This window comes from Stegostoma tigrinum, chromosome 2, assembly GCF_030684315.1.
Source record: "Stegostoma tigrinum isolate sSteTig4 chromosome 2, sSteTig4.hap1, whole genome shotgun sequence".
Lineage (NCBI taxonomy): Eukaryota > Metazoa > Chordata > Chondrichthyes > Orectolobiformes > Stegostomatidae > Stegostoma > Stegostoma tigrinum.
The window spans coordinates 38,925,564-38,941,801 of NC_081355.1; the positions used below are offsets into that span (position 1 = coordinate 38,925,564).

Here is a 16,238-nt window from a genome sequence, read left to right on the forward strand (position 1 = left end):
CAGCGTGCTCCCTGATGATCTGAATGAATTAATTACAATTTAAATTGATTTTAATTTTAAGAACTACCAAGCTATTCAAATCATGTGTATTTAATAATCTGCTATTGATCTTTATCTTTTTGGATCTTTCTTTGTAGGTTCAGTTTTCACGTGTCTTACCATAGTACTAGGATTTTATCGTCTCTGGGTATGAAATTTAATCCCTCACTGTAATTTAGTATTCAACTTCAAGTTATCAGGAAAAGGAGCCGTAGTGTTTTAAAAGAAATGAGAGACACAATCATTTGAAAAGGTTTGGATGCCTTAAAGAATCAAGTCTTTTATGTATTAATTTACTTCAAAAAGAAGTGTAAATCTATTGAGTATTTTAATGTAAGATTGTATCAAATCTGAATCTTGTTACCAGATTTGTTGTTAATAAAATGTATATCACCACTGGTAATGTACATTAAGGATTGCATCTATAACTTTTATACTCGTTTAAAACTTTCTTTTGTATTTTTTAACCTCACACATTTATTTTCCTCAAAATCATTTTTATTTCTAATTTTGTTGGGCAACTACAGTTGAGTTTTCAAAGTGTTGATAATTGTGCAGTATTGAGTAAGTTCAAATTCCTGTTTGCAAGGAATGTCTTCAGCTTCAAGGATACATGCTTTAAACAAAAAATGCTTCGAGAAGCTGGTCAGCGATTTATAGCTTAACAAGTGAAGAGAAAAGTTTGGATTATTATTGTACCTCCAGAGCCAAAGAAAGCAAGAATTGAAAGGTTGCATTTTTGCATTTGTTTATATTGCTTCCAATTAATTTAGTACAGGTCATGACCATTCAGGCATGATTTGGTGATAAACTGTCATTTTCTAATGCTGGGATTAATCTCATATCAAAAGCATTTAAGGAATGATCTGTTGGTTCCCAGTAGTTCTGGAGAATTGCACCAGTGAATTGCGTGAAATTGCAGCAGTTTCAACCAGTTTCGTGTCACATCTTGGTGTCCATGATTTCATAGAATCTGGTTCTGCAGTTTCATACTAAAGAAGAAAAGGTGTAGTTCATGTATAAAAGGACAAGAAAAGTGCTATGATTAATGATTCTAATATACTTTTAACTTCCCTTTCAACTTGCCCTGAAGGGCATTTTTCTACCCGCAGACCCATGCAAGTACTGATTCCATAACCTTGCCTTGATTGATCTTTGACTGTTAAATACCTTTTTGAATTAGGCTTAACTAAATAATTTAATTTACCTTTTCTAATTTAGCAGAAAAATCTCTTGCCCTTCGAGATATTAAATCTACAAATATAATTGTATGAGCTATTGGAAATGTATTAGCCTTTTGTTATGTCTTACCTTGCAACAAATTGTGGCAGTGAAATAGTTATCAGAGTTTAAACCTCCAGATGTTTTGGTCTGTATTCCAAGCTTGTGTTGGTTAGTAAATTTTGAGCCTGGACAGAAGTAAAGATGGTAAATTTACTTCTGCCACTGCAGAATGATAAACAATGAGAAAACTGAATATGATTTTCAACTAAAAAAAAAACGGAAGAATTACAGATGCTGGAAATCAAATGAAAACTGAAATTGCTGGGAAAGAAAACTCAGCAGATGTGGCAGCATTTGTGGAGACAAATGGGTTAGCATTTTGGATCAGGAAACTCTAACTGATATCCAGTGACTTCTGCTGGAAAATACGTGCATGAGGACTGGGTTTGGTGTGGCAGTAATGTGCAACCAACCAATCAATATCCACATCTACATTCTTAGATGCAGAAAATTCACATGGATGTGGTACAAGAAGCCCTATGATGCCTGAGGAGTTTTCCCAGGAATTGATTCCTTTAGGAAAAACAAACATTCACCAAAAAATATGAATTTTCTTGAGAGGCCATGTCAACTTTGAACCTCTGTTTTTCGATGTAATGGCAATGGTTGCAGTTTCTCCTGTTGAAATTTAAAGTTAATTCTTATTTTGCATGTAGCTTTTTTTTTTCCTTAAAGCTTTTTAAAATTCCCTATACATAATGGTCAGCATATCTTGCCCATCCCTAGTTACTTTCTCAGTTGCTTCTCTGGCTTACTTCTTTCTCACTTCTCATTTGCTCAATTCTCATTTGCTGCCCTCTTTCCCCCTTAGTTACTTCTTGCACTCAGTTCTCTGTCTCTTGCTTGTTTCTCAGCCTCTCGCTGGCTTTTACCCCTGCTTCTCTTTCACTTGCTTTCCAGTAATTTGCTTCTCAAGTTGGCCTCTCTTTTATTCACTTGCTTAGTTCTCTCTCGCCGTCTTGCTTCTTGTGCTTGTGTTTGTCTCTTGCTTGTGTCTCACTCACTTTTTTTCTCTCTGTTGCTTGCTTTTCTTGCTTGCTTCTCTCTTGCTTCTTTCTTGTTTGTTTCTGTCTCACTCATTGCTCTTGCTCACTTCTTCCTTTGTTTCTTACACTTGCATCTCTTGATTCTTACTGGCTCAATTCTCATGCTTCTCCCTTTCCCTCTCTCTTATTGCAGTTACTTTGCTGTCCAGTGCTGGCTTCCGTCACATGCGTCTCTCTCTTGCACAGATAGCAAGAACTGCAGATGCTGGAGTCAGAGACAACAGTGCGGAGCTGTAGCCTTCAGCTTCTCACTTGCTCGCTCAGTTCTCTCTTTCTGTCTTTCTCTGTCTTGCTGCTTGTGCTTGTGTCCCCCTCTTTCCCCCCCCTCGCTTCTGTCACTTTTTTTTCATATTTGCTTCTCTTGCACTTGCCCCTTTCTCACTCCATTTGGCGTTTGCCCCTCTGTCACTTGTTTCTTACTGTCTCTCACGTTAGTTTGTTTCTCTCATCCACTTCTATTTCATTCACTTCTCTCCTACTTGCTCACTCTTGTTCCCGTTCTTTTGCTTTCTCTCATCTTTCTTGCTTCTTTCTGTCTGTTACTACTTTCTTTCTTCATGCTGTCACAACAGTTGTACACTCTCATGTATTTTGATCAATTCATCAATGACTCTTTTAAATTCTGGACAAGCTGAGCTACTTTCCAATCTATCTTCCTCAGACAATGCACTCGTTTTAGATATCAGTCTAGTCAACCTCCCTGAGCCACCTACAATGTATTTGTATCCTTCAAGTTTTCAAGGTATGGACTCATAAATGACTTCTATATTGAAGCATAACATCATCGCTTATTATGTTGAATTCATAAAGCATTGCAGCCCATAAGCCTTATTGATTACTAGCATTACCTTGTAACTTAAAACTCTTGCATCCCTAGATCCTTCTGCACTTTAGAACTCTAAAGTTGTTCTCTTTTGTGGTAATACTGGTTTTTGTTTGTTATTCCTGCCAATGTGAACATTTTCACAGTTTCCCATATATTCCATCTGCCAGGTTTTTCCCACTCATTGTAACCACATCATATTTCTTCAGAACATAATTTCCTACTATCTTTGCATCATCTGCAAATTTAACTACCGTGCCTTAGCTCTTCTTTATCTAAGCAGAGGCCCCCAGACAGACCCGTATGGGACTCCACTTAACATATCCTATCAAATCAAAAATATGCATTTATGCATACTGTCTGTTTCTGCCATCCAGGCAATCTTCTATCCTATGAGAACTGTTATCCCTTACACGAAGTACTACTACTCAGTGCAATAACCTTTTATGTGGCACCTTGTCAAATGCCTTCTGGAAACTCGAGCAAAACATCTACAAGTTTCCTTTATCGACAGTGCCTCTTACTCCTTCAAGGAAGTACAATAAATTTGTTATTTGTGTTTTCCCTTTCACAAAGCAGTACTGGCTTTGTCAATTGCCTTCAGTTTTTCTAAGTGCCCAGCTATAATCATCTTAATCGTTAATTCTAACACCATCCCTAATGAAGCTGATTTTCCCTTGGTTCCCTGTTTTCTGCTTCTGTCCCTCTCTGAATAGAAGGGTTATACTTGCTACTTTCTAATCTAATGAAATCTTTCTAAAATTTAAGGAGTTTTGAAAAATTACACCGACTCATCCACTGGCCTGTTAGCTACTTTTTTAAGACCCTTGGAAGAAGTCTGTTAGAATCTGGGGACCTGTTAGACTGCAGTTTCATTGATTTGCTCAGCATCTATGCCCTCCTGATTGTGATTTTTCCCAAGTTTCTCGCTGTTTCAACCTTTGACTTATAGGGTGTTGCTAGAATGTTTTTTGTGTCTTCTGTAGTGAAGACAAGCAAAATATTTGTCCATTTCATCCACTATTTCTTTATCTACCATTAACTTTCCCCCATAGTTGCAGAGGACCAAAGGGTTGCTCTCTCATTGAAGATAGGTTAAACCCCACCAGTTGTCTCTAACTGTCACGATGCCTCAGGTGAGGGACAAGGTCAAGATGCTAAGACTTTCATGGTGACCTTGTCCATTATTGAATCAAACCCATGGTGCATTGTAATTCTCATCTAAGGCTGAGATCAATGCAGACATTGAATATTGCAACCAATCTTCAGACGTCTCAGGATGAGAGTCTTTGATAACTATGATATCTATGCTGATACCAAGATGCTTGTATAAAAGGCAGTCATCCTGTGGATGTGGTTCCAAAACTTTGACTACGTGTGGACACCACTTTATGACTTTTTAGAAGTTCAGTCAACACTGTCTGAGGTGGGTTCTCCACATCAGCTGGGAGGACAGAAGTACTAATATCAGCGTCCTGATGCAGCCAAAGCACCAACACATAGGCAACAATGGATGTCTGGATTCCGATAATCAAAGCAAATATTCTTTTGCCTTGGCTCAATGAGGCACTCAGACAACAGGAGGACAAAGGCAGCCTTTCAAAAACTCTCTGAAGGCTTCCATCAAAAAATGCAGTATGTCAATGCATGGGAGACCCCTTGTTCAGAACAAACCAATTTGAATGAAACTCCTATATGAAGGGACACAGTTCTTCGAGAACACCTATGGGCAAGGAGAAGTACAGAAAAAGAGCATGAGAAGGGCATACCAACAATCCCAAATCCAGATTACTACCTCATTACTACTTCATGCTCGTACGTGAGTGATTGTTGACACCTATTAAATCCCCATTGTTGCTCTAGACTTTACTTCGATTTTAGAAACTACATGTAGTAAGCTTTGTTATGTTTTTAAATTTCCAGCTAGCTGTCTCACTAATCTATTTCTCCTGATAAAGCTTTTAGTCATTTATATTTCTGTCCACTTATCTGATCATCCACTTATCTTGAATAACTTTATGCCTTTTTCCTTAAGTTTGATGCTTTCCTAAAATACTTTTAGCTAACTACAGATGTTGGGTTTTCCCTTAGAATTTCTTTTTTTGTGTAGTAGAAATTATTCTGAGTATTGTGAAATAACCCTCAATTATCTGCCATTTGCTTTCCTACTGATCAATTCTCTAGCCTAATATTCCAATTCAATTCAGACAGCTCAGCTTTCATACAACATATTACTCTTAAGTTTAAAATGCTGGTTAGTTGCACTTGTCTCATCTTCAAACTGGATGTAAAATTAATCATGTTGTGGTCGCTGTGTTAGCTTTCAATCCTCAATGTTTCATTCACATTCTTTCACAAAACTATGGAATGTATCAAATGATTACTACTGTTTCAAAGACCTAGAAGGTTATGTCTATGATCTGTTTGATATTGGATTTTACATTGAGTTAACCTTTGTAAACAGGATCTGATTCATCAGCAAATTAGAACAAGTATTTTGTAGGCTAAATAAAAACCAAAAGAATTGTGGATGTTGTAAATCAGAAATGAAAACAAAAATTCCTTGAAAAGCTCAGTAGGTCTGGCAGCATCTGTGGAAAGAAATCAGAGTTAACATTTCTGGTCAAGTGACCCTTCCTGAGAAGGGTCCTCTTGGCTGAATGGATAACAGTTTCTTATGATCTGCATAGGCATGCATGACACTTGACTACGAACGACAAAAACATGCTCAAGAAGAAAAATTATGTATGCCATGTCATTGCATTGCTGAAAGTGCACCACATATACAGATCATTGTTAGAGAGCAAGATATCTACATTCATTGAATGAACCATACACTGTGACAGTTACTGATTCCTGAAAATTTATTTTCTTATCAATTGACAAAGTATAATTTACATTAATGTTTTTCAGTCAGTTTAAAACAAAGGGAATTTCTAGCCATTTAGAACATATTACAAAATTAAAGGTGTTTCCCCCATTTTGTCCCAAGCTTTGGCTGTGTTTCTCTTAAAGTTTAAAAAAAAGCCTGTTGAAAATATCTTTCTTGTCAAAACTTTACATCCAAAACCGTTAAGAATTACCTGCGTTTGATTGATTTGAGGTCATCTAGAAAAAAGTTTATAATTATTGCTTAAACTTGCAATATCTAATTTTATAGAACAGTTTCCCTGCTGAAGTACATGTGCACTTACTGAGGCTGTCACGTTCTGGCAATAGTAAGTATTGATGTTTGCTAGCAGATCCAGTTATATTTATAGAATCATAGAGTTATACAGCATGGAAACAGAGCCTTCAGTTCACGCCGATCAGATATCCTAAACTGATCTAGTCCCATATCCCGCTAACCCTTCCTATTCATGCACCCATTCAAGTGTCCTTTAAATTTTGTAATTGTACCATTTGGAGACTAGATTCCCTACAGTGTGGAAACAGGCCCTTCGACCCAACAAGTCCACACCGCCCCTTGGAGCATCCCACCCAGACCCATCCACGCTATAACCCACACACCCCTGAACACAACGGGCAATTTAGCATGGCCAATCCACCTAGCATGCACATCTTTGGACTGTGGGAGGAAACCGGAGCACCCAGAGAAAACCCACACAGACACTGGGAGAATGTGTAAACTCCGCACAGACAGTTGCCTGAGGCTGGAATCAAACCCGGGTCCCTGGTGCTGTGAGGCTGCGGTGCTAACCACTGAGCCACCGTGCCACCTTTGTTTCATACAAGTACTACCCTTTCTGGTCCCTTTTAAATCTTTTGCTTCTCACCTTAAACCCATGCCCTCTAGTTTTGGACAACCTATCCTGGGGAAAAAAGACCTTGGCTATTCACCTTATCCATGCCCCTCATGATTTTATAAACCTCTAGAAGGTCATCCCTCTGCTACCGATGCTCCAGGGAAAATAGCCCCAGCCTATTTCAGCCTATCCTTATAGCTCATACCCTCCACTCCTGGCAACATCCTTGTTAATCTTTACTGAACCTTTTCAAGTTTAACAACATCTTTCCGATAGCAGGGAGACCGAAATTGAACACCGTATTCTAAAAGTGCCTTTGCCAATGTCCTGTAAATCCGCAACATAGCATCCCAAGTCCAATACTTTGCACTGAGTGATAAAGGTAAGTGTGCCAAATGCCTCCTTCACCACCGCGCCTGCCTTCAACAAGGAACTATGCACTACACCCCAGGTCTCTTTGTTCAGCAACGCTCCCCAGCAGACACTCTAGCGTACCAACTTGAAGCTCCTAGGTTTTTAAGAGAGGCTGAGGCCTTGTAGTGAAAACCTTGAGAAAGACACATTAAGGACAAATTTAGAATTGAATTAATTGTTCCTTGTCGGGGTTTTGCAGTTTTGATTTAGACGTTTGCTACACGTGCAGTCTTCACATGTTGTTTGAATATGAAAGCCATTCAATTTGTTTCGGTCAAAAAATGGTACAATGTCGAGGAATTTGTGTACTTGTACTGTTTTTAATATTGTCATTCCTTATGATTCATTGGAGAATTATTATAGAACAAAAGGATTATAATGCCAATCAATGCAGAATATAGCACAGGGATCCCAAACCTGTAACAACATGTTAATTCAATTTAAGGAAATGGTGGCGTAGTAGTAATTGTTCTGAATATTGTAAATACTTTTGGAAAGCTTGTGGAAAGGATTATTGAAGTTGGTTCATTTGAAAGGTGTAGGGATTCTAAGACTGAGGTCAGGAAGTTGGAAGGGTATGCTGGGAATAAAGTGTGGAATTTGGCAAGTTTTCCTGATGTTCCCTAAGGCCTGTGGAAAATTATTTGATGTATTTAGACAATAGACAAATAAGTAGCTTGCTGACCTAGAGCCTATGGCTTTCTAGTTTTCCAAAATAACCCAAAATATTCTGAGTGCTCATGTTTGAGGCTGTAATGATGAAAAGCTGATATGGACATGGCAGACAGATGCCTGGTTCTAGAAACATTGAAGCATTATTCTGGAGCTGCGGCTGTAGATCTTCTGGAATAATGAAATGATTATTGTGGAATTTAAAATCTGAACACAGCATGTATGTAATTTGCTCTGTTTCTTCTCTCCCCTTTTTCCTACTGCCTGTGTTTCAGCTGAAACTCTTTCTGAAGTTTAAATAAAAATACAGGCTCCTATTTTGAGTAGGAATTACATATTGCATTACTGTTTTAGCCAGATCCAGTAATTTTCAGCAAAATGGTCAGGAAGAAGAACTTAATGAATCTGTACAACCATTCAGTCTCTTTCTACTTTTACCACTGTTTAGAATTCAGACATTAATTTTTCAGACATATAATTTCTTATACAGGTTCTAATTTTATGAGAATGGCAACTTCTCTTTTTTGGGATGAGTATGCAAGTTAACATGCTCAACAAGTGAACCATATGCCAGACATGTTCGTGCTGTGCATTCAGAGCTTAGGTGGGTGATGTTTACCCTTCATCCTGATGCTGGACCCTACGTTATCGGTTGTATTTGCTTTCTTCAGGTCTGAAATAGGTTTTTGAGTGGGAAAGCAACTTCCCTCTGTAAGGACACTGCTTTCATGTTGGTGATGTTTGATATTTTTATCGGCACTATTCATCATTTTAATAGATAAACAAAAGGTATTAACCAGAAGTGAAGCATACGTAATGATCAAAAATAATTGCATGCTATTTTTTAATATTGGTTTACGAACAGACAAATTAGGAGCAGGGGTAGACCATTCAGCCCCTCCAGCCTACTCTGCTGTTTCATAATTAATAAGTTTGCGGATGATAAAAAGATTGATAAAGTTGCAGGTAGTGGGGAGGATTGTCAGAGGATATAGATCAATTGGAAGCATGGGCAGAGGAAAGGCAGATGGAGTTTAATCCAGACAAATGTAAGGTGATGCATTTTGGAAGGTCAAGTACAAGTGAGAATTATACAGTGAATGACAGAACCCTTAGGAGTATTGACATGCAGAGGGATCTGAGTGATTAGGTCCACAGATCACTAAATGGGGCTGCACCGGTAGATAAAGTAGTAAAGACTTACGGCATGCTTGACTTCATTGGAAGGGGCGTTGAATATAAGGACAGACAAGTTATGCTGCAGCTTTATAGAACATTAGTTAGGCCACACTTGGAATATTGCAAACCGTTTAGGTTACTACAGTACGAGAAGGATGTGGATGCTTTGGAGAAGGTACAGAAAAGGTTTACCAGGATGTTGCCTGGTATGGGGGATTTTAGCTATGAAGAAAGGTTGGATAGGCTGGATTTGTTTTCACTGGAATGACCTGATAGAAGTTTGAGTTTGAGAATGGCACGGATAGAGTGGAAAATATGAAGGTTTTTCTCCCCAGAATGGAGGAGTCAATTACTTGGGGGCACAAATTCAAGATGCCGGGAGTGATGTTTAAAAAAGATGTATAAGGCAAGTTTTTCACACAAAGGGATTTGAGTGCCTGAAACATGCTGCCAGAGCAGGTGGAAGCAGATATAATAACAACATTCAAGAAGCACCTAGATGAATACATGAATAGGAAGGGCTTTGAGGGATACAGATCCTGTGGTGAAGACAGTTTTAATATGAAGCAGCAAAACACGTCGGCGCAGACTTGAAGGGCCGAAGGGTCTGTTTCTGTACTGTATTTTTGTTTGTTCCCTTTATTCTAAGATCATGCCTGATCCATTTGTGGCTTCAAATCTGCTTTCCTACCTTTTTTCTTATACTTTTGACTCCCTTGTCGATCAAGAGTCTTCAGATTTCAGTAGGCCCACAATTTAAATGATGACGGCACCTTTGGATGGTACAAGTATTGCTGCATGTGAACATACCAAATAGGAGCAGAAGTAAATCCGTTTGACCCTTGAGCCTGTTCTGCCATTCAAAAAGAACATGGTAAATCTAGTTGTATTTTGAATTCCATATTCCCATTCCCTAGCCCAGGTAATCCTTAATTCTGTCACCTAATGATAATCTATCTACCTCCACCCTGAAAAAGTTCAATTACTTCACTTCCACCATTTTTTGAGGCAGAGAGTTCCAAAGTTGCACAATCCTCGGAGGGAAAAATTTCTCCTCATTCTCTGTCTCAAAGCGACTCTAATTTTAAAATAGGACACCCTAGTTGTGGATAAACACACACAAAGAAACATCCTTTTCAAGCTTGCCTTGTCAGGGCTATTCAGGATCTTGATCTTTAATCAAATCACCCCCCCACTCTTCCAAATCTTAGTGAAAACAAACACAGCCTGTCCAACATAAAACAACCCAATCATTTCAGGTATCAATCTTTTAAATTTCTGTTAAGCCATCTCCATTACATTTGGACCCTTCCTTAACTAAGGAAATCAAAATAGCACACAGTATTTGATTCTACAAATGCTCTGTACAACTGAAGTATTACATTCTTTAATGTTCCTTTCATAATAAGGGAAACCATCCCATTAGTCATCTTCCTAATGTGCTGTACCTGCATATTAACTTATTATGACTCAGGCACCAGAATACTAAAGCCCCTCTTGCACTCTGGAATTTTGCGTTGTTTTCAAATACATACTCTGATTTTCTTCATGCTATTTGCTAAAGTAAACAATCTTATTTTCACACATTACAGTCCATCTAACAGATGTTTACCTGCTCATCATATCTATCTGCATCTTCCTTATGTCTTCTTCACGACATAACTTTTATATCTATCATGATGTTGCTTTTAAATTTAGCTACCATGTCTTAACTCCTCCTCCTAATGTAAGTTATTCATGTAAATTGTGAAAGGTTGAGGCCCAGTACACATGACTGTGGGCCTCCACTTGCCACAGCCTGCCATCCAGAAAGATCCAGTTTAAAAAAAAACTCTTGTTTTCTGTCAGCCAGCCAATCTTCCAACTGTGCTAATATGTTAACCCTTATATCATGTTTTGATTGCGGCACCTTCTCAAATGCCTTCTGAAAATCCAAGTACAGTAGGTTTACAGGATCTATCTTATTCTCAGCAGTTTTACCCTTCAAAGAACTCCAATATTTGGTTAAACGTGTTTTCCTTTCCACAAAACAATGCTAACTCTTCCAATTGTCTTGTTTTCAAAGTGTATAGCTCTAGTCGTTTTAATGATCAATTCTAACAACTACTCCACAATTGTTGTTATGCTAACTGGCCTATAGTTTCCTGTTTTCTGTCCCTTTCTGTAGTATTTGCTGCTTTCCAGTCAGATAAAATGTGATGAATCCAGAGAATTTTGGAAAATTAACAAGTGCATATTCCTCAATAGCAACCTTCTTTAAGGCTCTAGAATAAATTCCATCTTGTTCTGGAGACATATTGGACCACAGATCCATCAGTTTGCACAGCATTGTTTTCCTCATGAACACAAATACAAAGAACAATCCAAGAAAGGCCCTTTGGCTCTTCAAGCCCCTGCTGACATATGGCGTCTTTCTAAACTAAAAGGATTTTGCCTCTACATAGTCCATATACCTCTATTCTCTGCCTAATCATAGCTCTGTCAAGATGCTTCTTACATGTTGCTCATGTGTCTGCTTCTACCACTACTTCTGGCAGTGCATTCCAGGCACTTATCATTTTCTGTGTAAAAACAAAAGCCTTGCTTTTCACATGTCCTTTTATACTGTTCCCCTATTATGTTAAACCTATGCCCTCTGGTAATTGGCACTTCTAACCTAGGAAAAAGACATGCCTCTCATACTTTGTAAGCTTCTAACAGGTTGCCCTCAGCTTCCAATGTTCGAGTGAAAACAAGGCAAGCTGGTGTAATCTGCCCTAATAGCTAATATCCATCAAACAAGGCAACATCTTTTCTGTATCCTCTCCAAAGCCTCCAAATCCTTCTGGTAGAGTGGTGACCAGAACTATATGCAATATTCCCAAAGTGGCCTAACTAAAGTTCTATACAGCTGCAACATTACTTGTTGATTTTTATACTCTATGCCCTGACCAATGAAGGCAAGCACACCATATACCTCTTGACCATTGTTATTATGATTGTAGTTTCATGAATTTCCTGTCTCCCTTCCACATTCCTGATTCATAGCTATGACTGGAACATCTTTTGTATTCTCTATAGCAAGGACAGAAGCAAAATATTTCTTCATTTCATTTGCTATTTCTTTATGAACTATTGTTAACTCCCCCTTCCCTCTCTGACGAACCAACACTGCTTAGTTGCTCCTAAGATGCTGCTTGGCCTGCTGTGTTCCTCCAGCTCCACACTTTGTTAACTCACTTGATCTGTCTTTTGTCAGATATCTGTACAGTGTGTCCTGTGTATGTTAATGTTCTGATCATTATCATAACCCAGTCCTGCAGTTTGTAGATTTGGTGTTTGTGCTATTTGATTTGCTTCCTTTGCTGTAATGTTGATTCTGTCTTGCATCTGACTGTGTCTTGTAAATTCATAAGTGCACAAAAATATGTCTCTTTAGCATTGGATAAGACTGATTTAAGATGTAAGCTCAAACACAGCTTAAAATTAATTCTTATTTGTTTTCAAATTGCTAAAACAATTTTCATTCTTTCTACTTAACAAAAACAATGACTTGTCATTTGATAAAACCTGATTACCTTTCTCAAATAAATGTCCAGCTTGAATGTTTAATTTCAGCCACTCCATTGGAGAAAATTTATGTCTCTATTTTTGAATTGTCAATTAAACATAACGTGAATGGTGTCAATTTGGCTGTTGCTATGAGAGAATTATGACCATGCATGCTGGGAAATGTTATGCTTTTTGATTGAACATTCAAAGCCGTTTGCAATTCCTAAGCAGTAATTCTGTGAAGATATCAATGGTAAGCTAATTTTAGTACTGAGGTGAGTCCTTTTAATTTAAAACAGGCCTTAAGCTCAGAAACAAAAGGTTATCTTAAGAGTTGATTTCATAGTGATACTGTGAGTGCACAATTTTTAAAATGCTTTTGTCACGGAGTCATAGAGATCTACAACTTAGAAAAGGATTCTTAGACCCATTGTCTGAATGCCAGTTAAAAATAACTACCTCAGTATCTAAGCCCATTTTCTAGTTCTTGATCCATATCCTTGTGTGCCATGGCATTACAAGTCACATCTAAATCCAGATCTAAATTTTGTTTTAGAGATATTATTTTGAGTACTGAAGAAATAAAGCTGAATTCAAAGTATTTTTGAGGAATGCTTTTAGATCCTCTTTGCTATCTGTCCAGGTTTGTAGTTCATTCCTGCTTTCCACATGCTGCGATGGTATCTATCTCATCAGGTGCGATTAACAAAATGCAACATTTTGTCAACAATGTTCAATTGTGATATACAAACCTTCATTTCTGTGATCGATGAGAAGTATATACCACAGTTTGGTGAAGCACTCTTTAAAAAGTGGGGATCAACTAGCCTCAATTTGGAATTGTGCAGGAATGAATAGAGTATTTTTTTATTTGCTGATGAGGTTTGTGTGAACTTGCTAGGTCTATGTCTCTTGCCCATCCATACTTGCCCAGAATGGTGGTGATTAACTATCATCTTGAAAAGATCCAATCCTCCTGATGGTGGTCCTTCATGGTTGTTGGTAGGACATTACGTGATTTTGATCAAGTGAATGTAAAGGAATGGAGACTGCTTTTCATTGCTGAACTTGCATGATTGGGAAATACTGTTGAACTTTTGAAAAAGGATACATTTTGTCAAAGCATTTCACCTTGCATTCATTAGGACTGTTCATAAGAAATACAAACCAACACTTTTATTCTGTGAGAGGTGAGAGGTATGTGCTGATTGGTTGGCAAATGGATTCTTGTAGAGGCTTTGTGTTGAAGAATGTACTAATTATGATGACTAACCATTAACTGCCAAGCTTCGTTTAAGTTTTAGCAAGTGCAGTCTGGTGACATGAAACTTGAACCACAGAATGGCTGTCACCTATTTTGTTGCACTGACAAAGGCATAATGTGCGTGTCTCTTTTTTTAATGTCTTTAAGCCTCTGTGTATTAATATATGTAGTTTAAGTACACTCAAGTATGCCACACTGTGAACCTGACTGACAAATTGATTTTCAGAATTTTTTGTATACTCAGAATTGTATAGGAAATGTTGTCAAATTGCAGAATTGCATCTAATATTGGACACAAGTGGTATTTGCTGCTGAAAGGATGTTGCCATCAAGCCTAAAACCCTGCCTGCCACTGAAGTTAGCAATGAGATGTATGAATTTCGGTGCCAGTGTGATGCATAGTATGCAGGCCATACATCCCAAAGACTGTATACTTTTCTACTTTTGTATTTCTTAAAAACTGTCCTGATGAATGCAAAATAAAATTCTTTGACAAAATGTATCCTTTTTCAACAATTCACAGCTTGCTCCAACATTATTTCTCAACCATGCAAGTTCATATCAAACAGCACATCCATTTACCTATTTGCAACAAACAAGCTACTGATTGCATCCAACCAGCTCCCGCTTGCACAACTCACAATACACTTGAGTTTCACACTACCAAGCAACAAGCTGTGAATTACTTCAGTTTTTTTGTGTATTTTTTGCCTATATTTCACTATACCTTGGAATCTCGCAAGTGATAGTTGTGTTGAATGTCAAGAAACAAGTCATATGTCACAGTACCAAATCTTTCTTTCTTTAGGAGCCAAGGTGTTGATCTGACTGTTCAAATTGAACTTCTGATCAGTGGTGATGCCTAAGACTGCTTATTTGACATTCAATACTGGATGAAATGTAGTTCTTCCAATTAAATATTGTGAAGATTGAAGCTGTTATCTTCTGTCCCATCTTCACTCTACCAACTGTCTGAAACTAAACAAGATTATTCAAACTTTTTATGTCATATTTGATCCTGAGATGAACTTCCAACCACACTTGCACCATCACATGGATCACCTACTCCTAAATTCATAACATCATTCACATTTCAAGACTAGAAGAATCAAATACATGAATGGAGGGCTCAACGGATCCTTTCTCAGTTAATCCGTTGAGTTCTTCATTCATGTATTTGATTCTTCTAGACTTAACAGTAGCTGGTCTCCCAACTTTACCTTCCTTGAACCTAAGATCATCGAAAATCACTTGCCAATTGTATACCATCTCCACGGCAGTTCTCATAGTATCCCTGTGCTAGCTAGCCTACAATGATTGCTACTTAAGCAGCACCTTGATGTTAAAATTCTCATCTTGGTTTTCAAATCCATCTAAGTCCTTATCTCTCAAACTCTAATTGCCCTCATTTCTACAATGCACTCATAATTGCAGTGTTTTTAATTCTGGTTTATTACACATCCCAATTTTATTTGTTCCTTCATTGTGGTATGTACTGTTTGGTTTCTTAATGTCTAAGTTTTGGAATACCCTTTGTACTCCTCTATTCCTCCTTACCTCACCCTATTTCTTTAAAACCTACCTCATTGGCCAAGCATTTGCTTTTCTGCTATTATTCTTATGTTGTTCTGCCTTGCTTTCTTTTATGATGCTTTTGTAAAAGTTATCTTCTGTTGGCTTATTACATTAATGATGCTGTATAAATTTAAGTATTTGTAAGATGCTGATTACTGTCCTATGAATTATCTTGCAATGTTTTTTTCTGCATCAACAGTTTTTTTTAATACAGGTTGTAGAAGTTGGTAGTGAACCAATGATTAGTTTGTTGCTTTCATTTTTGGCATTGGAAAGTAATGGGAATGTTTGGTTGAATGGAGACTTAGGAATTCAAACACATAATTCCCTGAACATTGAAAGTTCAGGCAGATAAAACCATCAAGTAGTCATTTCAGGTTCAGAACAAAAAAACTACATGTACAGGCAGTCCTGGGGCTTCAAATGGATTCCATTCCAGGGTACATTCTAAGTCGATTTATAAGAAAGTCGGAACACAAAGTAGTACAACATAAAATAGCTGTTTATAAGTATGAGCAAATATTCGCATGTCGAATCTTTAAAATTGATACTGGCGTGGCATCTCATTTGTATGAGTGTTACTAAGTTGAACATTTGTAATTGAAACAGCTTATATCTAGTAAAGTGCCCCAAGGTGTTTCACAGTATTACTGGTTAAAATTTGA

The 16,238-nt window shown here is 37.7% G+C and overlaps 1 protein-coding gene across 6 annotated transcripts in view; it reads left to right on the forward strand.

The window, feature by feature from the left end:
* mcur1 (mitochondrial calcium uniporter regulator 1) overlaps positions 1-16,238 on the forward strand; it is a 65,213-nt gene that overhangs the window by 37,770 nt on the left and 11,205 nt on the right. For 3 of the 6 annotated variants that reach the window (XR_007250161.2, XR_007250163.2, XR_009447058.1), the window contains one exon: positions 138-292. The exons of 2 other annotated variants lie outside the window; for them this stretch is intronic. Coding sequence is in view for 1 of the 4 variants with exons in the window: in XM_048558111.1 (XP_048414068.1) it covers positions 138-193 (56 nt within the window). In the remaining 3 variants the exon portion in view is untranslated. Of the gene's footprint in view, positions 1-137; positions 360-16,238 lie in introns of those variants that run through there. One more of the 6 variants, XM_048558111.1, reaches the window with a different exon arrangement.